This window comes from Pan troglodytes, chromosome 1, assembly GCF_028858775.2.
Source record: "Pan troglodytes isolate AG18354 chromosome 1, NHGRI_mPanTro3-v2.0_pri, whole genome shotgun sequence".
In the NCBI taxonomy this organism is placed as follows: Eukaryota; Metazoa; Chordata; class Mammalia; order Primates; family Hominidae; genus Pan; species Pan troglodytes.
In genome coordinates this window covers 92,863,079-92,888,341 of record NC_072398.2, presented here as the reverse complement: position 1 = coordinate 92,888,341, position 25,263 = coordinate 92,863,079, and the positions used below count along the sequence as shown (strand labels likewise).

Below are 25,263 nucleotides of genomic sequence, written 5' to 3'. Positions count from 1 at the left end.
TCAGGGAAGAGATAAACAAGGCTAAATGTATGAGTCATAAGGACAGATGGGAGGGTGAAAAGCCCAGTAGCCAAGTGGAACACTGAAGAAATCAAAGGCTAGTACCACCTAGCCTCTAGCATCCCGGGACCACTACTCAGATTTTTTTTCTCTCCTTGATAAAAACAAATGGAATTTAAATATTTTGTTTCTGCTAGCAGAAAGGCAGAGAGGTCTGACTGTGACAGGATACTGGCATGAGAAAAGGTCAGCAAGCCAAAATGAAGACTGGAATTGTAAAAACATTGGAAGAGGGCAGAGAAAAATAACTCATGGTAAAGGGAGAATTCTGAAAACTACACCAAAAAAAAAAAAAAAGGTATATGTCCTTTAGGACACATGCCAGAGCCCTAGGATGTATTGGGTGTTCCTCTACATACAACCACATATGGGGAACACCCATGCTTTAGACAGGTTCCTCTTGTTCTTTGGGCGGTGAATGCAAAATGGTGCTTTGTAAGCTTTACAGTATTATCCTTTGAACTCCAAAAGGGTCTTTCCAACCAAAATTTACTGAGAAGTCTGAAGAATACTCCCTCAAGAAGGCAAAAGAGTCTAAATGCCCTCATTCCAGGTCTCCCTTCCCTCCCCAGTAAGGTTTTCTGCCTCTCCCTATTTGCCAGGAGATAAGAGAGATGGCCCAAGGTTGAAAAACACATAACAACTTTCTCAAATGACTTAGATTTAATCATCGGAAGCAAACTAAATGGAAACCTTACAATAGAGAAGAATTACATGTCAGTGTCTTTTGGAAAACTGAGCTGGGACAGAAAGGGACTGGGGGCTGCCCCCCAACCTGATCCCTTCTGAACAAAGACATCCACAGTGTTCCTGGCACTCTGGCTCAGGAAAAGGGGAGACTCTGCTGGTTCTGTGCATTGAAGTAGCCTTGCCTAGCACTCACTCCTGGCCAGCATCAGGAGCCCCGCCTTGCCGGCTCTGGTCATCGCCTTTCTTTTTGTGGCCTGAAACGATGTCGTCAATTCGCAGTAGCAGAACTGCCGTCTAGAAGAAAAACCACAGATGCAAAGAGGTCAGCAGAGAAGGAAAGGACACTTTTCTTTCCTTTAGATCTATCACCTAGATCCTACTATGGAACTGCCATTTTGTCTGAAATCTACCTTTTCAGTCTTTTATTTTTTTTTGAGACGCAGTTTCCCTCTTATCACCCAGGCTAGAGTGCAGTAGCATGATGTCGGTTCACTGCAACCTCCGCCTCCCGGGTTCAAGCGATTCTACTACCTCAGCCTCCCAAGTAGCTGGGATTACAGGCCTGCACCACCATGCCCGGCTAATTTTGTATTTTTAGTAGAGATGGGGTTTCCTCATGTTGGTCAGGCTGGTCTTGAACTCCTGACCTCACGTGATCCACCTGCCTCAGCCTCCCAAAGTGCTGGGATTACAGGCGTGACCCACCATGCCCGGCCTTTTCAGTCCTGAATGTAAAATGCAGTTCTCAGCCAGGTGTGGTGGCTCACACCTGTAATCCTAGCACTTTGGTTGGCCAAGGCAGGTGGATCACGAGGTCAGGAGTTCGAGACCAGCCCGGCCAACATGGTAAAACCCCGTCTCTACTAAAAATAGAAAAAATTAGCCGGGTGTGGTGGCAGGCACCTGTAATCCCAGCTACTTGGGAGGCTGAGGCAGGAGAATCACTTGAACCTGGGAGGTGGAGGCTGCAGTGAGCAGAGACCGTGCCACTGCACTCCAGCCTGGGCAATAGAGCGATAGTCTGTTTCAAAAAAAAAAAAAAAAAAAAAAAAAAAGCAGTTCTCCCTAAGCAAGTGATACAGATTGTGCTATATTATCTTGCTTTTAGTACGAGCTAAAGATAATTAAGGAGACAGAATGCCTTGGAATACCTTAGAGGAATATTCTGCCTTCTTTACCCCTCCCTTCAAGACTAGACCAGGCTGGGCATGGTGGCTCATGCCTGTAACCCCAGCACTTTGGGAGGCCAAGGCGGGTAGATCATCTGAGGTCAGGAGTTCGAGACCAGCCTGGACAACATAGTGAAACCCTATCTCTACTAAAAAATACAAAAATTAGCTGGGAGTGGTGGTGCATGCCTGTAGCCCCAGCTACTTGGGAGGTTGAGGCACAAGAATTGCTTGAACCTGGGTGGCGGAGATTGCAGTGAGCCGAGATCACACCACTGCACTCCAGCCTGGGTGACTGAGACTGCGTCTCAAAAATAAATAAATAAATAAATAAATAAAAACAGCGTGTACATATCTTAGGGTGCCTTACCTCCACTGCTGTCTTATAAGTCTGCAGCTTCACAGCCAATGGCTCCCATATGCCCAGTTCCTTCATGTCCACCAAAGTACCCGTGTCACCATTTACACCCCAGGTCTCACAGTTCTCCTGGGTGTGCTTGGCCTGCAATTGAAGCAAGAAGTAAAGGGGAAAATAAGTTAACAGGAAACATCATGTAAGAAATGAAGTAAAAAACAATGGACCAGTATGGAAGGGACAGGGAAAAATGGCAATGACAGCAAACAAGTCAAAGACTAAAAGGAGAGAAAGATTTCAAGGAATAAACTATAAAGAGAATTTGGATAGCCAGATATGAATCTTCCCCTCAGGGCAAACACAGCTTTCCCTGCTCCATCAAGAGAAAAGCTTGGAGAGGAACTCACCCGAAGGGAGGTAAGTAGACGGATGGTGCTGGCCCCACAGTTCTGGATCAGGGTACGAGGAATGACCTCTAGGGCCTGGGCAACAGCCCTGTATGGCCATTGTTCCACACCAGTCATGGCCTTGGATTTTTCTGTCAAGGCATGAGCCACAGCCATCTCGGAGGCCCCACCCCCTGGCACCAGCTGAGGGTCCAGGAGAACATTGCGACACACTTGCATGGCATCCTGGAGGTTGCGTTCTACTTCCTTGGAGAAGCAAACAGACAGTATGAAGCCAAAGCTTGATGACTCATAAAATCGGAGGCACCAAAAGGACTTCCTAACTGCCAAAGTTAGTAAACCACCAAGGAGGGCAACTAGAAAAGGTCCTTGGAACCCCTACTGGGCAGGGCAGATTATTTACCTGAGAATATATAACTCACGACTATAATATAGGATGGCGGGGAGTGGTATCTGCAAAGGGTTTGGGGGTGTCACCCAACCATAAAGTTAGGTCTTTGTCCATTATGCTAGATTAAGAGCAATAACCTATTTCATCCCTTGCCAGTTATATGGAAATAAACAGCATGTATCTTGATAGATAAGAGCCATAACCTATTCCACCCCTTCCTAGTTGTATCTTTTAGGAGGTTGCATGGTGTTGTACACTTTCCTACTTACTAGCTATGTGCCTTTGGGAAAGTTACTTAGCCTCAATGAGGAAAAAAAAGTAATATTTATAACTTCAACGTAAAAAATAAGAAAACAGTTGTTGCTAGGGAGTAGGAAATGAGATATCTTGTTTGATGGGTACAGAGTCTCAGTTCTGCAAGATGAAAAAGTTCTGAAGATCTCTTGCACAATAACATGAATATACTTAACATTACTGAACTGTACAATTAAAATGATTAAGATGGTAAATTTTATGCTTACTATAATTTTTAAAATTTTAAATTATTTAATTAAAATAAGGAAGCAGAAAAGGAATTTGTGGCTATAGGTCCAAATTAAATAGCTATAAATGGACCACAGAATTATTTTAGGCCCTTTGGGAAACTCTCAAGAAGTCCAGTGATCTACTTCATCTGGTCATACATCCAAGGCTGACTCACCGAGAGAATCTCTTTGCTAGCCCCCCGGAGGAGAATGGTGCAGGCCTTGGGGTCTTTGCAGTCAGTGATGAAAGTAAAGTATTCATCTCCAATTTTCTTGATTTCCAACAGGCCTGCTCCTGTTCCAACATCATCTTCTCTCAGTTCCTCTGGTCGGCTGACTATCCGGGCCCCACAGGCTCTAATGGACGGAAGAGGTGGGGAGAATCAGATGATTTCAGATACTTGTACCCATTTCCCTAGTCTCTAGGGTCTGTAGCTAGGGATAAGGGCAAAAGTGGATTGTTGGAAACATCACTTAAGAGGTCTTGCCTGTCCGGTGAAAAAGATTTTCAGGGAGCCAGGCACAGTGGCTCACACTTGTAATCCCAGTATTTTGGGAGGCCAGGCAGGAGGACTGCTTGAGCCCAGAAGTTTGAGACCAGCCCGGGCAACATAACAAGACTCTGTCTCTACAAAAAATAAAAAACTAGCTGGGCACAGTGATGCATACCTGTAGCTCCAGCTACTCAGGAGGGTGAGGTGAGGGATCCCTTGAAACCATGATATCAAGGATGCAGTGAGCTGTGACCATGCCACTGCACTCCAGCCTAGATAACAGAGTGGGACCCTATCTAAAAAAAAAAAAAAAAAAAACACAAAAAACCCAAAAAACAACAACAAAAAAAACTGAAGCCATCATTGCAGTTACAGCAGCACTGCAGCTACGCCAGCAGCTGTGAAAACCCCGTGCTTTTTGAGAAATATACCTATTAATCTCATATTGAAAATGCAGGTTTTATGTAGGTAAGAACAGCATACCTATATACACTAATATGATTTGAGAAAATGTGAAATCATTATGATACCTCATCAGAAAAGGAAGGTGAAAGATCTAAAGCTGGAGAATTTAATGCCAGCAAAGGATGGTTTGATAATTTTAGAAAGAGGTTTGTTTGGCTTTTAAAATGTCAAGATAGCAGGAAACAGCTTCTGCTGACCAAGAAACAGCAGACATGTTCCCAGATACCATTAAGAAAATGACTGAGGGCTGGGCTTGGTGGCTTATGCCTGTAATCCTAACACTTTGGAAGGCCGAGGTGGGTGGATGACTTGAGGTCAGGAGTTCGAGACCAGCCTGGTGAAACCCCGCCTCTACTAAAAATACAAGAAAAAATTAGCCAGGTGTCATGGCACACGCCTGTACTCCCAGCTACTTGGGAGCCTGAGGCAGGAGAATCACTTGAACCCAGGAAGCAGAGGTTGCGGCGAGCTGAGATTGCACCACTGCACTCCAGCCTGGGTGACAGAGTAAGATTCTGTCTAAAAAAAAAAAAAAAAAAAAAAAAAAAAAAAAAAAAAAAAAAAAAAAAAAAGAGAGAGAGAGAAATCATTGAGGAGAAATGGTATCTGCCTAAATACAATTTTAATGTATATGAAAGCGACCTAATCAGGAAGATTATGCCACAAATGACATTTATTAGTAAGAAAGAGAAGGGAGCACCAGGATTTTGTGCAAAGGAGTTAGCCTGTCCCTTGGGCAGTCAAGTTTATGTCTTGTAGTGTACAACCAGGCCTGGACAACAAGAATACTTTTTCTGGATTACTTCCATCGATGCTTTGTCCTTGAAGTCAGGAAGTACTTTTCCAGAAAGGGACTGCCTTTTAAAGTGCTTCTGATATTGGACAATGCCCCTGGCTACCCAGAGCCCCATGAGTTCAACACTGAAGACATTCAAATACTCTAGACCACACAGTCAGAGAAGGACCTGTAAGGCTTATTACACATGGTACTTCATATAAAGAACCGTCGGCTGGGCACGGTGGCTCATGCCTGTAATCCCAGCACTTTGGGAGGCCAAGGCGGGCGGATCACGAGGTCAAGAGATTGAGACCATCCTGGCCAACATGGTGAAAACCCGTCTTTACTAAAAATACAAAAATTAGCTGGGCATGGTGGTGCGCACCTGTAGTCCCAGCTACTCGGGAGGCTGAGGCAGGAGAATCGCTTGAACCAGGAGGCGGAGGGTGCAGTGAGCCAAGATCACACCACTGCACTCCAGCCTGGCAACAGAGCGAGACTCTGTCTCAAAAAAAAAAAAAAAAAAAAAAAAAAAAAAAAAAAATCGTTAACATTATGAAAGAGAACCCCAACAAAGAGAACATGATGAAAATATGAAAGGATTACATTACTGAAGATGCCACAGTTGTTATAGATAAAGCTTATGAAAGCCATCAAGCCCAAAACAATAGATTTCTGCAGGAGCAAACTGTGTCCAGATGTTGTACATGACTTCGTAGGATTTATGACAGAGCCAATCAAGGAAATCATGAAAGAGACTGTGGATGTGGCTTAAAAAACTGGCATAGTGGTGGTGAAGGGTTTCAAGACATGAATCTTGGAGAAACTCAAGAGCTAACAGACATTATATCAGAGGAATTAACAGAAGATGACAGGCCAGGTGCAGTGGCTCACGCCTGTAATCCCAGCACTTTGGGAGGCTGAGGCGGGTGGATCACCTGAGGTCGGGAGTTCAAGACCAGCCTGACCAACATGGAGAAACCCCGTTTCTACTAAAAATACAAAATTAGCTGGGCTTGGTGGCTCATGCCTGTAATCCCAGCTACTCGGGAGGCTGAGGCAGGAGAATCGTTTGAACCCAGGAGGCGGAGGTTGTGGTGAGCCAAGATTGTGCCACTGCACTCCAGCGTGGGCGACAAGAGCGAAACTCCATCTCAAAAAAATAAAAAATAAAAACAAAAAAAAACAAACAGAAGATGACTTGATGGAGACGACTGCTTCCAAAGCAGTGCCAGACGATGAGGAAGATGATGTAGAAGCAGCAGTGCCAGAAAACAAACTGACATTAGACAATCTGGCAGAAGGCTTCTGATTATTCAAGACTGCTTTTGACTTCTTTTATGATATGGACCCTTCTATGATAGAGGCACTGAAACTGAAGCAGTGGAAGAGGGACTGGTACTATACAGAAATATTTTTAGAGAAACAAAAAAGCAGAAGTCAGACAAATCACGATGTATTTCCATTGAGTTACACTGAGTGTGCCTCCTGCCCATCCTGCCTCCCCTTCTACCACTCTTCTGCCTCTGACACCCAAGACAGAAAGACCAGCCCGTTCTTCCTCCACAGCCTATTCAACATGAAGATGATGATGACCTTTTTGATGATCTACTTCCACTTAAGGCATAGTAAATGTGTTATCTCTTCCTTATGATTTTCTTTTTTTGGAGACGGACTTTCACTCTTGTCACCCAGGTTGGAGTGCAATGGCACCATCTCGGCTTACTGCAACCTCCGCCTCCTTGGTTCAAGCAATTCTCCTGCCTCAGCCTCCCGAGTAGCTGGGATTACAGGCATGCACCACCACACCTAGCTAATTTTTGTATTATTATTAGAGATGGGGTTTCACCATGTTGGCCAGGCTGGTCTTGAACTCCTCACCTCAGGTGATCCACCTGCCTTGGCCTCCGAAAGTGCTGGGATTACAGGCATGAGCCACCGTGCCCTGCCCTTATGATTTTCTTAATAACATTTTCTCTAGCTTACTTTATTTAAGGGAATACAGTATATAACACATATGATATACAAAATATGTGATAGTTAATTGTGTTATTGGTAAGGGTTCGGGTCAACGGTCAGCTATTAGGAGTGGGGGAGTCAAAAAATTATACATGGATTTTCAACTCCTTGGGGACTGATTCCCCAACCCCCAAATTGTTCAAGGGTCAACTGTACACCTAAGGCAACTAGTCACCACTACTATAACCAGATATAGTTGAATTCAAAATATACTTTGTGGTTACTAAAATCTGGACAAATTAGTTCTCGTGCATATCTAACATGTACATATTTCAACTAGAGAATTAGAACCTGCAAAAAAGAAAGATAAAAGAAAAAAATTAACATGTCTATACTATATAATGGTAACTTCTAGATATAACCCATCCTGTACTGCCCAGTTGAGTCTCCAGGCCAATAATAAAGACTGTACCAAAGATGCAAAGGTCAAGCAAGGAGGAAGGCGAATAAACATGTAAGTAGAGTTGGCCCTCTATATCCGCAGGTCCCGCATCCAGATTCCACCAACCATGCATTGATAACATGGCAGGAGGGGTGGGGTGGGGGGATGGACAATAATACAACGGCAAAATATAAAATTTAAAGACAATATAGTATAGCAACTATTTATATAGCATTTACGCTATATTAGGCATTATAAGCAATCTAAAGGTGATTTAAAGTGTATAGAAGGATGTGTATAGGTTATACACAAATACCATACCATTTTATATAAGGGTTAAGCATCCACAAACTTTAGTATTCAAGGGGGCGGGGATCCTAGAACCAATGCCCTGTGGATATCAAGGGATGACTGCATACGTCTGACCGAAGTTTAATGAATGTAGGACTAATTGCTTGTCACTCCCTCCAACTCATGGCCATGTGAAGTCAACTATGTGTATGCATGTTAATACCCTTTGGGGTATAAAAGTGTAAAATATGATTTGGATCTGTGATATATTATGTTGGGGTAGATTTGTCAGCTTTTTGATAAATTAAAAATGAATGAACTTTGCTGGGCATGGTGGCGCATGCCAATAGTTTCAGGTACTGGCAAGGCTGAGAACAGGATGACTGCTTGAGCCCAGGAGTTTGAGACAGGCCTAGGTAACACAGCAAGACCTTGTCTATTAAAAAGAATGGTCTATGAGCACAGACATCAGTGCAGAAGTAGTGAATGCAATCTAGAGTCGCATAAATAGCAGCTAAGGATGTAGCTGAGGAAACTGATGGTTCTGACATAATCCAGGCCACTTAAAACAGGATACTCTGGAAATGTTCATTCAAAAATCATCATAATGACATTAAAGAAAACCTCTTTGATAGGCAGTTATTTAGAAATGTAACGGACACCCACCAAGGTAGCAATTACAAATGTCTAAGCACAAGCTGCTCACTAATGGTTAGGGGCAGTACAGATGAGACTCACGCAGTAAATAACTGTTGGACTAGAGGACTTCTGAAGAGGGCAGGCAGCTAAGCCAAGGTTATTTCCACCTGTTACTATATCCTTTATTAAACCTTTTCAGGTAATGATGACTGTTACGCAACTACAAAAAGGAAACACACAGGAAGAAAAGTCTTGTTTTTACCTGGCCTACTCACCTAGCAATGCGATTATTGTCTGTCTTCCGGACTCTGCGGATGGCTGTGATATTGGCCCGCATAAGGTAGTGCTGAGCTAAATCTACAAATCCAAGAGTAGAGATGTCAAGCTGGGTTCTGAACTGGTTTTATAATCAAAGTACTCTTAACCATGACACTATTACGCCCCTGCCAAACATGAGGGGAGAAAACAAATCACCCACCCTCGTCTACCTCAAAGGTAGGCTGGAAAAAGTAACAAAGTCCCACCTGAGATGCCCTTTTCAGTGATGACCACATCGGGCTTCAGTTGGATAATGTCCTCACAGAGCTGCTGGATGTACTCTTCTTCCATCTGGAGAATTCGGGTGAAGTCCTCCTCTCGTGTAATCTCAATGTCAGTCTGTGTGGTAAAGAAAAGACACTGATTTTAAAATCCCTGGACTGGTGAAGCTCTAAGGGTCATACTATACTCCTTCCACCCACCTCTCCCACGTATCTCAGAGTCAGAATTATGTTAAAGCCATGACCTCAACACCTCTGTAAGCCAATTTAGCTTTAGTTTTGCTTTTTTTTTTTTTTGAGACGGAATCTTGCTCTGTCACCCAGGCTGGAGTGTAATGGCGCGATCTTGGCTCACTGCAAGCTCCGCCTCCCGGGTTCAAGCGATTCTCCTGCCTCAGCCTCCCGAGTAGCTGGGACTACAGGTGCCTGCCACCACCCCCAGCTAACTTTTTTTTTGTATTTTTAGTAGAGACGGGGTTTCACCACGTTAGCCAGGATGGTCTTGATCTTCTGACTTCGTGATCCGCCCGCCTCTGCCTCCCAAAGTGCTGGGATTACAGGCGTGAGCCACCACGCCTGGCCAGCTCCAGTTATATCATTATAAAACAGCCAGAACTGAAAGTCACACAGTAATTAGTGTTGAGTTTGGCCTTTCTAAGGTCTCTGACCACCCAGTCCAATCCTACATCTGTCCTGGCAGTATGCAGGAAAATTCTGGGTCTTAATTCTTCCCACTAATTGATTCTTATTCTTTCCAAATGTGATGGAGCCTTGTGAGCCTCCTGCCCTCTAGATTTTTTTTTTTTTTTTTTTTTGAGACAGGGTCTCACTGTTGCTCAGGCTGGAGTTCAGTGGCGTGATCACAGCTCCCTGCACCCTTGACCTTCTGGGTTCAAGCAATCCTCTCGCCTCACCTCCCAAGTAGTGGGGACTACAGGCACATGCCACCACGCCCAGTTAATTTTTTTTTAATAAAGACAGTATTCGCCATGTTGCCTAGGCTGGTCTTGAACTCCTGGGCTCGAGCCATCCACCTGCCTTAGCCTCCCAAAGTGCTAGAATTATAGGTGTGAGCCACTGCATTGAGCTGAAATTCTCCTTTAGTACTTCAAAGCTGAATTAACTCCTACCTTATGTTCCCCTGGTGCATTAGGAAAGGCAGCATGATCGTATAAAACAAGCCAAACACAACCAGGTTCAAATCTTGATTTTGGCCAATACTAGCTGTATTCCTCAAGCAATTAACCTAACTTGTTTGAGCTTCAGATCCCTCATCTGTAAAATGAAATCAATACCAACTATTCTAAAGGATTGTTCTAAGAGTCAGTGTACACTATGCACCCAGAAGGCATGCAATAAACATACGTTTTATTTCTGTTGTTCATATTTGCAGTCAGATTCTTGCATCTACTTTAAGGAACAAGGCCAAGAACCTTACCTGGCTTTCTCCTTTCTTGTATTCCAGAGAAGAATCCAGCAGCACAATGCGAGGGTTCTTGATATAGCGCCGCATGCGTGGATGGGTCACATCCTTGTTAATCATGACTCCACGCAAGACACAGGAGTCTTCAATGATGCCTCCAGGTATCTGAACAAAAGACAACTGCACTTTAATCCACAATCAAGAGACAATTTCTTAATTTCCTTCCCAGATGTTCATCTTTCCCAAACAGCTAGTGTTTCAGGTTTTTTTGTTTTTTGAGATGGAGTCTCGCTCTGTCGCCCAGGCTGGAGTGCAGTGGTGCGATCTCGGCTCACTGCAAGCTCCGCCTCCCGGGTTCATGCCATTCTCCTGCCTCAGACTCCCAAGTAGCTGGGACTACAGGCGCCCGCCACCACACCTGGCTAATTTTTTTTTTTGTATTTTTACTAGAGATGGGGTTTCACCATGTTAGCCAGGATGGTCTCGATCTCCTGACCTCGTGATCCGCCTGCCTCAGCCTCCCAAAGTGCTGGGATTACAGGCATGAGCCACCACGCCCGGCCCAGTGTTTCAGGTTTCTAAAGTACCTTTCTTTGATGAAGCTCAAAAATATTATTGGAATCACATTTTTTTCCCATTAGGAAATACACCAATTTTAGACCATGACACTCAACTTGAAGGTCTGCTGAGACTCACTGAAATTCAATGACTTGACAAAAGACTTAGAGGGGCTTATGAGCCAGGCACAGTGGCTCACACATAAAATCCCAGCTACTCAAGAGGCTCAGGCAGGAGGATCCCTTGAGGCCAGGAGTTCGAGACCAGCCTGGGCAACACATTGAGACCCAGTTGCTATTTAAATAAATAAATAAGGGCTTAGGTCTCTCCAATTAAAAAAATAAATATATTGCCAGAGAATTTTAGGCTTGGGGCTCCATCTACTGGCCACAAGCTATACTACTAAACTTTTGGATCTTAATGAAATTTAGTGGACAGGAGAGAAAGCTTTCTGGGGCTTACTATTTTAATAGCACTACATAATAGAGCCCTTGTTAAGCTTATATCCTGACCAAATGACTGATGTATGCAAATACACAAACATGGAGACACCAATAAGCCTGTCCCTTGTCCTCATAAACCTTGTGTAGGGATAGCAGTGAAGGTAACAACAACACTATTTGAAGAAATTCCTACTTGGTAGCCTCTTATAGGTTTTTGTTTCCAGGCAGCAAGTATAGTTCTTCCTAGTTCTAACTAAAGATACCTTGCTTTGGTCAGGCGCAGTGGCTCACCCTATAATCCCAGCACTTTGTGAGGCAAAGGTGGGCAGATCACTGAGGTCAGGAGTTCGAGACCATCCTGGCTAACATGGTGAAACCCCGTCTCTACTTAAAATACAAAAAGAAATTAGCCGGGCGTGGTGGCAGGCATCTGTAATCCCAACTATTTTAAAGGCTGAGGCAGGAGATCACTCGAACCCGGGAGATGGAGGCTACAGTGAGCCGAGATTGCACCACTGCACTCTAGCCTCTGCGTGACAGAGCAAGACTCCATCTCAAAAAAACAAACAAACAAAAAACATACCTTGCTCTGATTTAAAACTATTTCATTCAAGTAGGGTATGATGGCTTATGCCTATAATCCCAGAACTTTGAGAGCCTGAGGTGGGAAGATCACTTGAGGCCAGGAGTTCAAGACCAGCCTAGGCAACATGAGACCCTCATCTCTACAAAAAGAAAAAAAATTCGCTGGGCACAGTGGCATGTGCCTGTAGTCCTAGCAAATCAGAGGATTTGCTTGAGGCCAGGAGTTTGAGGCTGCAGTGGGCTGTGACTGTGCCATTATACTCCAGCCTAGGCAACAAGGTGAGACTCTGTCTCAAAAACAAAACAAAACAACTGCATGAAAAACAAACTATTTCCTCACAAGTGAGATGACTCATGCTAACATATAATTTGACCCAATATATACACTTTGAAAGTTTACCTTTTCCACTCTTGCATATTTTTTTATGTCAATCTCTTTCCGACCATTCTCCTCAAACTGTACCATCTTGACAGCATCCAGGGCAATGTTGCAAGCCAAAGATGACCACCGACTGATGGCTTTGGTAGTAATAGAGCTGTTGATGATGTTCAGCATCATATCACTGTCACTGATGTCGACTGGGATACTAGAGAAAAGAAAACCAGACGATATGTGAAGAAGGCATGTTAGATATGTAGAGATGTACCTTATCTATACCTCGGTGACTATAATAATGGACCAAGAGGCAGAACAAGGGGACTTGTTCCTTTGGAGGAAACTAAAAGGACATTAGGAGGTAACCTTTGTCCATTCCTCTCCCTTTCAGCAAGATTACAACTCATCTGTAGAAGGTGCCTTAATTCCCCGAGCAACCCTTTACACTTACATACAAAGATTATAGTAAAATAATTTGTTCCTTATCTTCTGCTTCAACCAAGTAAACTTTTCAACTTTTACAACTCAGGTCAAGACACATTTTTTTTTATGAAACTTTATCCCATAACTAGCCAACTTTAAGAGTTTTATCAAATCATTCATTTGAACAGCAAATTTTATTTTTAGCTCATGGTGTGTCACAGTGGTCAAAGATGACCACCAACTGGTCATCTTTGTGTTTTTATGTTACTGTAAACACATTTTATGTATTTACCATTTTTATATTACTTTCACTCCTCACAAGATATTTTCACATAATGCTAAAATCTCTTTTTTGGCTGTGCACGGTGGCTCACGCCTGTAATCCCAGCACTTTGGGAGGCCAAGGCGGGCAGATCACTTGAGGTCAGGAGTTCGAGACCAGCCTGGCCAATATGGTGAAACCCCATCTCTATTAAAAATACAAAAATTAGCCAGGAGTGGTGGCATGTGCCTGTAGTCCCAGTTACTCCAGAGGCAGAGGTTGCAGTGACCTGAGATCATGTCACTGCACTACAGCCTGGGTGACAGAGTGAGATTCCGTCTCAAAAAAACCCCAAAATAAACAAAATCCCTCTTTTAACAGTGAAAGGCACATAATATACCAATTATTAAATGGTTGAATTATGGACTTTTGGGAAGAAGCAATGACTCCAAAAGTAGTATCTAAGATAAAGGGGGCTGGGTGCCATGCTTCACGCCTGTAAACCCAACACTTTGGAAGACTGAGGATAGCTGGAAGCCCAGAGTTAAAAACCAACCTGGGCAACACAGCAAAACCTCATCTCTATGAAAAATTTAGCAGGGCGTGGTGGACATACCTATAGTCCTAACTACTTGGGAAGCTGGGGCAGGATTGCTTGAGCCCAGGAGCTGGAAGCTGCAGTAAGCTGTGACTGCACCACCGCACTCCAGCTTAGGCAACAGAGTGAGACCATATCTCTAAAAAATAATTTTTTTGGGAGGCCGAGGTGGTAGGATCACCTGAGGTCAGGAGTTTGAGACCAGCTTCACCAATATGGTGAAACCCCATCTCTACTAAAAATACCAAAATTAGCTAGGTGTGGTGGTATGCACCTGTAGTCCCAGCTACTTGGGAGGCTGAGACAGAATTGCTTGAACCGAGGAGGCGGAGGTTGCAGTGAGCCGAGATCATGCCACTGCACACTCCAGCCTGGAAAACAGAGCGAGACCCCCCGCCACCCCCAAAAAAAATTTTTTAATAAGATTAAAGTGTTCTAGGTAGGCAGTTATTACTTGATTAAAAAAAAAAATATTTCGGGCCAGGCACGGTGGCTCACGCCTGTAATCCCAGCACCTTGGGAGGCCGAGGCAGGCGGATCACCTGAGGTCGGGAGTTTGAGACCAGCCTGACCAATGTGGAGAAAAACTCCGTCTCTACTAAAAATACAAAATTAGCCAGGCGTAGTGGCACATGCCTATAATCCCAGCTACTCGGGAGGCTGAGGCAGGAAAACTGCTTGAAGCCAGGGAGCAGAGGTTGTAGTGAGCTGAGATCCAGCTATTGCATTCCAGCCTGGGCAACAAGAGTGAAACTCCGTCTCAAAAAAAAGGCTTTCTAAGCGTGAAGCTCCACACAATAAAACCTTTGGGTACCTCTACATTCTCACAGAGCTTACTGCATAAAAATAATTAGATCAAACACCTCATTCTTAAGTGTGCCAGACAAAGATATTAATGTACAACTTGTTTAAGAGCAGGCAGTATATGGCCAGGCGCGGTGGCTCACGCCTGTAATCCCAGCACTTCGGGAGGTCAAGGTGGGTGGATCACCTGAGGTTGAGAGTTTGAGACCAGCCTGACCAACATGGAGAAACCCTGTCTCTACTAAAAATACAAAATTAGCCGGATGTGGATGCACATGCCTGTAATCCCAGCTACTCGAGAGTCTGAGGCAGGCAGGATAATCACTTGAACCTGGGAGGCGGAGGTTGCAGTGAGCCGAGATCGCGCCATTGCACTCCAGACTGGGCAACAAGTACAAAAACTCCGTCTCAAGAAAAAAAAAAAAAAAAAAAAAGAGCAGGCAGTATAATATAAACCTCACCAAATTACTAAACACTTACGCATCTAGTGACTCAACCATATGAGTAGAATATTTAAATAAAGAAAAAAAAAACTATTTCCAGTTGGGCGTGGAAAAAATATACATTTTTATTTTTATTTATTTATTTTTGAGACGGAGTCTCGCTCTGTCGCCCAGCCTGGAGTGCAGTGGTGCAATCTCTGCTCACTGCAAGCTCTGCCTCCCGGGTTCATGCCATTCTCCTGCCTCAGCCTCCCAAGTAGCTGGGACTATAGGCACCTGCCACCACGCCCGGCTTATTTTTTTGTATTTTTAGTAGAGACGGGGTTTCACCATGTTAGCCAGGATGGTCTCAATCTCCTGACCTCGTGATCCGCCCGCCTCCGCCTCCCAAAGTGCTGGGATTACAGACGTGAGCCACCGCACCCAGCCCTATTTTTATTTTTTTTGAGATGGAGTTTTGTTGTTCGCCCAGGCTGGAGTGCAATGGTGCGATCCTGGCTCACCACAAACTCCGCCTCCCGGGTTCAAGTGATTCTCCTGCTTCAGCCCCCCGAGTAGCTGGGATTACAGGCGCATGCAACCACACCTGGCTAATTTTTGCATTTTTAGTAGAAATGAGGTTTCACCATCTTGGCCAGGCTGGTCTTGAACTCCTGACCTCAGGTGATCCACCCGCCCTGGCCTCCCAAAGTGCTAGGATTACAGGTGTGAGCCACCATGCCCAGCCCAAGTCTTTTTATTTTTTTGAGACAGAGTCTCACTCTGTCACCCGGGCTGGAGTGCAGTGGCACAATCTCGGCTCACTGAAACCTTCGCCTCCCGGGTCCAAGCGATTCTCCTGCCTCAGCCTCCTGAATAGCTGGGATTACAGGCGCCTGCCACCATGCCCAGCTAATTTTCTGTACTTTTAGTAGAGACGAGGTTTCACCATGTTGGCCAGGCTGGTCTCTGACTCCTGACCTCGTGATCCACCCACCTGGGCCAAAGTGCTGGGATTACAGGTGTGAGCCACCGAGCCCTGCCAGGTTTTACTTTTTAAACAAAAATTTTTATTCAAGACACTGCTCTACATGATGTTAAACCTTAACTAAAATTCCCTGAAGCTAGAGGTAATATATGCTTTTCTTTTTTTTCTTCTGAGATGGGAGTTTCGCTCTTGTTGCTCAGGTTGGAGTGCAGTGGAGAGATCTTGGCTCACTGCAATCTCCGCCTCCTGGTTTCAAGCAATTTTTCTGCCTCATCCTCCTAAGTAGCTGGCATTACAGGTGTGCGCCACCAAACCCAGCTGATTTTTTTTGAGATGGAGTCTTGCTCTGTCACCAGGCTGGAGCACAGTGGGGCCATCTCAGCTCACTGCAACCTCTGACTCCCTGGTTCAGGCAATTCTCCTGCCTCAGCCTCCCGAGTAGCTGGGACGACAGGCATGCGCCACCATACTCAACTAATTTTTTGTATTTTTAGTACAGACGAGGTTTCACCATGTTGGCCAGGATGGTTTCCATCTCCTGACCTCAAGATCCGCCCGCCTAGGCCTCCCAAAGTGCTGGGATGACAGCCGTGAGCCACCACGTCTAGCCAGGCCTCTCATATTTGATACTACCTATTTCTTGCCCCCAAGATACCTTATTTTCTTTAGGGTGCTGATCATATCATCCAATGCCTTGCGGTAAGCACTGATCACCACTGTTGGGTGCATCTGCTGCTCCAGGAAGTGCTCAGCTACAGACAGCATTTCCCCTGCTGAAAAAGATACAAGCACCATAGTAATATTTAAAGCATCTGGATATCAAGGCAAGTAACTTAATTATTCTTCCAAAAAATACTCTCCTAAATCAGACTCTCCCAAAAGGTATGACATTTGGCCATTCATACTATTCCAAATTTTACACTTTGTATAAGACGGCAATTTATACAGAAAACATCCTTGTTGCCCAGGCTAGGCATGGTGGCTCATACCTGTAATCCCAGAAATTCAAGATCAGCCTGGGCAACACAGTGAGACCCTGTCTTTACAAAAAAATTTAAAATTTAGCTTAGTGTGGTGGTATGAGCCTGCAGTCCCAGCTACTCAGGAGGCTGAGGTTAAGAGGATCACTTGAGCCCAGGAGGTTGAGGGTGCAATGAGCCATGACCGCACCATTGCACTCCAATCTGGGTGACAGAGTGAGACCCTATCTCAAAAAATAAAATGATGAAAGACTGATTCTAGGGCTTACTTATTCTTTTGATTTTTTTTTTTTTTTTTTTTGAGAAGCAGTCTCGCTGTGTCGCCCAGGCTGGAGTGCGGTGGCGCAATCTCTGCTCACTGCAACCTCCGCCTCCCAGGTTCAAGCGATTTTCCTACCTCGGCCTCCCAAGTAGCTCGGATTACATGCATGCATCACCACACCCAGCTAACTTTTGTACTTTATTAGTAGAGACGGGTTTTACTATGTTGGTTGGCCAGGCTGGTCTTGAACTCGTGACCTCAGGTGATCTGTCCACCTCGGCCACCCAAAGTGCTGGGATTACAGGCGTAAGCTACCACGCCTGGCCTTCTCTTGATCTTTCTAAAAAAAAATTTCCCTGAAGGCTCTAAAATAAAGAAAAATGCACAAAAGAAAAACTGACTTGTTTATTAGTACCTTTATACCTTAGGATGTAGTCAAACTGCTTGAACTAAAAACAAAACACACAAAACCCTACCTCTGAAAGAATATTCAGGGCTGGATGCGGTAGCTCACACCTGTAATCCCAGCACTTTGGGAGGCTAGGGTGAGCAGATCACCTGAGCTCTGGAATTTTTAGACCAGCCTGAGAAACATAGCAAAACCCTGTCTCTACGAAAAAATTCAAAAATTAGCCAGGTATGGTGGCATGTGCCTGTAGCTACTTGGGAACCTGGGTTGGGAGGACTCATTGAACCCAGAAGGTCAAGGCTGCAGTGAGCCGTGATCACACTATTGCACTCCAGCCTGGGCAACAGAGCAAGATTCTGTTTCAAAAAAATAAAAAATTAAAATTAGAAAATGTGCACCATTAAGGCTGGGCGTGGTGGCTCACGTCTGTAATCCTAGCACTTTGGGAGGCCAAGGCGGATGGATTACCTGAGGTCAGGAGTTCATGACCAGCCTGGCCAACATGGTGAAACCATCTCTACTAAAAATACAAAAATTAGCCAGGCATGATGGCACATGCCTGTATTCCTAGCTACTCGGGAGGCTGAGGCAGGAGAATCACTTGAACCAGGGAGGCGGAGGTTGTGGTGAGCCAAGATCGTGCCATTGCACTCCAGCCTAGGCCATAGAGTGAGACTCCATCTCAAAAAAAAAAAAAAGAAAAAAAAAAGAAAATGTACACAATTTACCCTCTGGATAAGGGATTATTGGTAAAACATCTCCTTCTTTTAAAATTTGTCTTTACTTTCTGGCTGGGAATGGTGGCTCACACCTTGTAATCCCAGCACTTTGGGAAGCCGAGGCAGGCAAATCGCTTGAGACCAGGAGTTTTGAGACTAGTCTGGACAACATGGTGAAACTGTCTCTACCAAAAATACAAAAATTAGCCAGGTGTGTTGGCGGGTGTCTGTAATCCCAGCTAGGTGGGAGGCTGAGGCATAAGAATTGCTTGAACCTGGGAGGCAGAGGTTGCAGTGAGTGGAGACTGTGCCCAGGCACCCCAGCCTGGGTGATAGAGTGAGACTCTGTCTCAAAATAAATAAATAAATAAAATTTGTCTTTACTTTCTAATAGACACACACAAAATAACATATACATAGATACAAACGCACACACAAAAAAGCTTGTTTCTAGAAAAAGTATAAAGAGAGTATTGTAAATATTCTTTTTGTCAAAAGCCTTTTTGCACAAATTGCTTGTACTACCTGCTTACTGGCAGATAAAATAAGCTTTTAAAAATGTACATAATATGTTATTCATTAGTATGTGCTCCAGTGTTTGAATTCAATATATTTTGTTTCAATTCCAAAGTGTCAATCATGTATATTGAAAGAAAAATAATCAAAAAATACAGTCACGTACCATTTAACGTTTTGGCCAACAATGGACCACATATATGACAGTGGTCCCATAAGATTATAATATCATATTTTTACTGTAACTTTTCTATGTTTAGCTATGCTTATTATACAAATACTTACCACTGTATTATAACTGTACTCAGTACAGTAACATGTTATACAGCTTTGCGGCCTAGAAGCAATAGGCTATACCATACAGCCTAAGTGTATAGTAGGCCGTACCACCCAGGTTTGTGAAGTACACTCCATGAAGTCTGCATAGTAATGAGATTGCCTAATAACGTATTTGTCTCAGAACGTATCCCTATCTTTTTTTTTTTTTTTGAGACGGAATCTTGCTCTGTTGCCAGGCTGGAGTGCAGTGGTGTGATCTGGGCTCACTGCAACCTCCACCTCCCAGGTTCAAGTGATACTCCCGACTCAGCCTCCCGAGTAGCTGGGACTACAGGCACGCGCCACCATGCCCAGCTCATTTTTTGTATTTTTAGCAAAGACGGGGTTTCACCATGTTGGTCAGGATGGTCTCGAACTCCAGACCTCGTGATCTGCTCACCTTGGCCTCCCAAAGTGCTGGGATTACAGGAGTAAGCCACCGCGCCCGGCCCATATCCCCATCATTAAGCAGCATATTATTGCATTTTAAAAGATGGCTGAGTGGCTGGGCATGGTGGCTCACGTCAGTAATCCCAGCACTTTGGGAGGCTGAGGTGGGAGGATCACCTGAAGTCAGGAGTTTGAGACCAGCGTGACCAACATGGTGAAACCCCGTCTCTACTAAAAATACAAAAATTAGCTGGGCATGGTGGCAGGTGCCTGTAACCCCAGCTACTTGGGAGGCTGAGGCAGAAGAATTGCTGGAACCCGGGAGGCAGAGGCTGCAGTGAGCCAAGATCGCGCCACTGCACTCCAGCCTGGGCAACAGTATGAGACTCCGTCTCGGAAAAAAAAAAAAGCAAAAGCCTGAGTAAGATAACTTAGAAAAGGATATGCCCTATTAAGAAATTATTAGAACTGTAACAGAAGATTTCTTTAGGGCTGGTCAAGTGTTCTTTTTCACATTCTTAAATCCATCTACATCTAAGATACTTAGACTCATGGATACTTATTCTACCCACTATCTCTAGATGATTCAACTGAAACTATCAGCTAGAAAATTTTCTCTGATATGTAAAGCTCATGTTCTATTACAAAAAATAAAAAATAAAAAAGAGTATGAAATCTTTCCTCCCTCCTCTTTCATCCTTCCAGGTTTTCCCTAAAAGTCCATAACTGGCTATGTTCTGAATCCTCAAAAGAACTGGATCTAAAGATGGACTAGTTGACTGTGACTCTCAAGGACATTTTTATTCAACTCACCATTCTCAAAATGCAGTACAATAGGGCCAGGCACTATGGCTCACGCCTGTAATCCCAGCACTTTGGGAGGCTGAGGTGGGTGGATGACCTGAGGTTGATAGAGTTTGACACCAGCCTGGCCAACATGGTGAAACCACACCTCTACTAAAAATACAAAAATTAGCTGGGCTTGGTGGCATGCGCCTATAATCCCAGCTACTCAGGAGGCTGAGGCATGAGAATCATGAGCCCAGGAGGCAGAGGTTGCAGTGAGCCAAGATGATGCCACTGCACTTTAGCTTGGGCTACAGAGTGAGACTCTGTCACACAAAAATAAATAAATAAAATTTAAAAATAAAAATAAAAAAATAAGTAAGGCCAGGCGTGGTGAGACCAGCCTGGCCTCAACATCGTGAAACCCCATCTCTACTAAAAATACAAAAATTAGCCAGGCACAGTGGCGGGCACCTGTAATCCCAGCTAACAGAAAGGCTGAGACAGGAGAATCACTTGAACCCCAGGGGTGGAGGCTGCAGTGAGCCAAGACTGTGCCACTGCACTCCAGCCTGGGCGACTCTGTCTCAAAGATAAATAAATAAATAAATATAATTTGAAAAATTAGCTAGGCTTAGCCAGGCACGGTGGCTCACAGCCTGTAATCCCAGCACTTTGGGAGGCTGAGGCAGGTGGATCATGAGGTCAGGAGTTCAAGACCAGCCTGGCCAACATGGTGAAATCCCGTCACTATTAAAAATATAAAAATTAGCCGGGCGCGGTGGTGGGCATCTGTAATCCCATCTACTCAGGAGACTGAGGCAGGAGAATCGCTTGAACCCGGGATCAGAGGCTGCAGTGAGCTGAGATTGCACAACTGTACTCTAGCCTGGGTGACACAGCAAGACTCCATCTCAAAAAGAAAAACACTTTGGGAGGCTGAGGCAGGAGATTGCTTGAGCCCAGGAGTTTGAGGCAAGCCTGGGCAACATGAGACCCCATCTCTACGAAAAATAAATAATAATAATTTTGATTAAGAACTTTATTTTTAGGTATGTGGGCCAACACTATAAATTAGCATCCCTTGGCTGGGCGCAGTGGCTCACACCTGTAATCCCAGTACTTTGGAAGGCCGAGGTTGGCAGATCACCTGAGCTCAGGAGTTCGAGATCGGTCTGGCCAACATGGTGAAACCCTGTCTCTACTAAAAATACAAAAATTAGCCAGGCGTGGTGGCGCATGCCTGTAATCCCAGCTACTAGGGAAGCTGAGGCAGGAGAATCACTTGAACCTGGGAGGTGGAGGTTGCAGTGAACTGAGATTGCGCCAATGCACTGCAGCCTGGGCAACAGAGCAAGACTCTGTCTCAAAAAAAAAATAAATAAATAAATAAATAAAATTAGCATCCCTTATTTTAAAATAGTCCCTCTCAGGCCAGGCGTGGTGGCTTACACCTATTATCCCAGCACTTTGGGAGGCAGAGGCGGGCAGATCACCTGAGGTCGGGAGTTCGACACCAGCCTGACCAACATGAAGAAACGCCATCTCTACTAAAAATACAAATTAGCCAGGCATGGTGGCCCATGCCTGTAATCCCAGCTACTTGGAAGGCTAAGGCAGGAGAATCGCTTGAACCCGAGAGGGGGAGGTTGCGGCCAGCCGAGATTGTGCCATTGCACTCCAGCCTGGGCAACAAGAGTGAGACTCCATCTCAAAAAAAAAAAAAAAAAAAAAAAAAGGAGACATGGTCTTGCTTTGTTGTCCAGGTTGGAGTGCAGTGGCACAAACACGGCTCACTGCAGCCTCAACTTCCTGCCTCACCGACCTCAGCCTCCCCAGTAGCTGGGACTACAGGTGTGTGCCACCACATCCAGCCGATTTTTATTTTTTATGGTGACGCGGTCTCTCCATGTTGCCCAGGCTGGTCTTGAACTCCTGACCTCGTGATCTGCCCACCTTGGCCTCCCAAAGTGCTGGGATTACAGGTGTCAGCCACCACACTTGGTTGCAATCAGATTTTTTAAAACTAGTGTTTCTAGTATAAAAATTTTACTATCATCTTGACATTTACACAATAAAGGCAATAGGCCAAGATTTGAAAAATAATTCTTTATGATCCTATAGGAAGTAGAAAGATTAGTCTTTAAACTTACATAGCCCAGGGTCATTATCCTAAAGATTTCATTTCTTATTATTTGTAACCCCAAAATCAACATTCATGACACTTTCATAGTCATTCATGGAAATTCACAGAATGGCAAAAAATTTGAGTCACCCAATGACATTCCTAGGTGAGGTCAAACAAGGCCTTTAGCTCTCACACTGTAAAAAAAAGTGTCCTTTATGCAGTATATTTAAGGTTATGTTTTTCACATTTTTCTTGATGATTTCGGTATTTATAATGGCTCACAAGTGTAGTGCTTAAGTGCTAGCTAATGCTTCTATGTGCAAGAAGGCTGTGATGTGCCTTACAGAGAAAATACGTTAGGTGAGCTTTGTCCAGGCATGAGTTATATTGCTATGGGCTATGAGTTCAATGCTAATAAATCAACTATATATATTAAATGGGTGTCTTGAAGACAAACACATACAATAAGGTATATATTTATCAGTTGATGAAAGTGTGACCAGAGGCTTATAGGTATCTAACCCTGTATTTCCTATAGAAGCAATGATTTATTATTTGCCAATTCAGTGTTTGTGGTGACTTTATAGGCGTGGTGGCTCACGCCTGTAATCCCAGCACTTTGGGAGGCCAAGGAGGGCGGATCACGAGGTTAAGAGATCAAGACCATCTGGCCAACATGGTGAAACCCTGTCTCTACTAAAAATACAAAAATTAGCTGGGCGTGGTGGCACGTGACTATAGTCCCAGCTACTTGGGAGGCTGAGGCAGGAGAATCGCTTGAACCTGGGAGGCAGAGGTTGCAGTGAGCCAAGATCGCACCACCACACTCCAGCATGGTGACAGAGTGAGACTCTGTCTCAAAAAAAAAAAAAAAGAATATTATAACTTACAGTGAATAAAGAGAATTAACTATTAGTTTATCAGCCAGATTTGCATAGCTCATCCTATTCATATAAATGTTTTATACCCAACTGGAGAGAATACATAGAAAATAACCAATAAGCTATTTAAATATCTGTAATTAGTGGATCTGTAACAGAATTTCCTTCTTAAAATATGACACAGGTGTTACTTCTAATTTTTCCTTATCAACCTCTTATTCTCCTCTTACCAAGAATAATTACTGATGTGGTCCCATCTCCAACCTCTTCATCCTGGGTCCGGCTAATTTCGATCATGGACTTGGCCGCTGGATGCTGGACTTGAATCTAAAAAGGTAGATCACTAATGAATTCACACTATTCAAAGACCTCTTAACTCATGAAGCTTGGCCCTAACTCTTGGGCTTCTTGCTTCTATACGTACTTACTTTCCCTTTAATGTTTTACCATATCTTGAAAGATTAAAAATGGCACCCCAAATAGCTTAAGTAAACTACTTTCCAAATCCTTTTTGGGAAAAAATGTATTACATGAACTCAACTATTAAAGCTGCCAGAGGACAGAACGATATCTTTTAGCTTATTTACCGGAAGCACCATTGTGGCTGAATTGTGTTCTTCAGTAAGATACGTTGAAGCCAGCTGGGCATGGTGGTTCACATCTGTAATCTCAGCACTTTGGGAGGCGGAGGCAGGTGGATCACCTGAGGTCAGGAGTTCGAGACCAGCCTGGCCAACATGGCGAAACCCTGTCTCTACTAAAAGTACAAAAATTAAGCCGGGTGTGGTGGCATGCGCTTGTAATTCCAGCTAATCAGGAGGCTGAGGCAGAAGAATTGCTTGAACCCATGAGGCGGAGGCTGCAGTGAGCCGAGATCACATCACTGTACTCCAGCCTGGGTGACAAGAGCGAGACTCCGTCTCAAAAACAAAAAACAAAAAAAAAAAAAAAAAAGATACATTGAAGTCATAACTCCCAGAACCTGTGAATTTTACTTTATTTTAAAATAGGGTTTTTGCAGATGTAACCAAGTTAGATAAGGTCATTCTGAATTAGGGTGGGCTCAAAGACCAATCACCGGTGTCCTTGTGTAAGAGACACACAAGGGGAATAACATGAAGACCAAGGCAGAGACCAAGTTCATGCCAAAGAAAGCCAGCAACCATCAGAAGCGAGAAGCGGAGTTCTTCCCTAGAGACTTCAGAAGGAGTATGGCCCTACTGACGCCTTTATTTCAGACTTCTAGCTTCATTCTATAAGATAATAAATTTCTGTTGTTGAAGCCAACCAGTTTCTGGTAATCTGTTAGAGCAGCCCTAAAAAAACTAATCAGAGCCTGTATCTTAACAGGTCCTTTATGTTTATAGAACTGTCAGAAAGCAAAAAAACAAAACCAAAAACAAAACACACCTCTCGAAGAATGGCATTGCCATCATTGGTCATCACAATGCCTCCCATTGGGTCCAAAAGCATCTAAGATGAAAGCAAAAGTTATATTTAAAGTGTCCTAGATAACAGGAAGAAAAAAAATTGTAGTCTAAGAGTTTTAGGAAGAGATAAGCCTACCTTCATCATGGACTTGGGTCCCAAACATGTTCGGATGATATCTGCAATAGTCTAATGGAAAGGGAACATAAAATACGCAAGCACAAATCAGAAGACAGTGTGAGAATGTTGGAGTAATAGGGGAAAGGGGCATGAACAACCCACAGAGTCAGTGTTTTATTTTAATTTAATTTTATTTTATTTTTAGATAAGGGGTCTCACTATGTTGCTCGGGCTGGTCTCA

At 44.1% G+C, this 25,263-nt stretch overlaps 1 protein-coding gene across 2 annotated transcripts in view; it reads right to left on the bottom strand.

Annotated features, from left to right (window-relative positions):
* Positions 1-704: 704 nt before the first annotated feature.
* The window catches only part of CCT3 (chaperonin containing TCP1 subunit 3), a 27,940-nt gene continuing 3,381 nt past the window's right edge, over positions 705-25,263 (bottom strand). Inside the window, exons 4-15 of one of the 2 annotated variants that reach the window (XM_016931413.3) lie at positions 25,041-25,091; positions 24,885-24,947; positions 23,705-23,801; positions 16,741-16,858; positions 12,613-12,799; positions 10,642-10,791; positions 9,189-9,321; positions 8,940-9,021; positions 3,773-3,953; positions 2,682-2,927; positions 2,290-2,421; positions 705-1,044 (exon numbers count right to left, since the gene is read on the bottom strand). In XM_016931413.3, the coding sequence (XP_016786902.1) occupies positions 940-1,044; positions 2,290-2,421; positions 2,682-2,927; positions 3,773-3,953; positions 8,940-9,021; positions 9,189-9,321; positions 10,642-10,791; positions 12,613-12,799; positions 16,741-16,858; positions 23,705-23,801; positions 24,885-24,947; positions 25,041-25,049 (1,503 nt within the window). In that variant the 5' untranslated portion in view covers positions 25,050-25,091 and the 3' untranslated portion in view covers positions 705-939. 2 annotated transcript variants of the gene reach the window in all.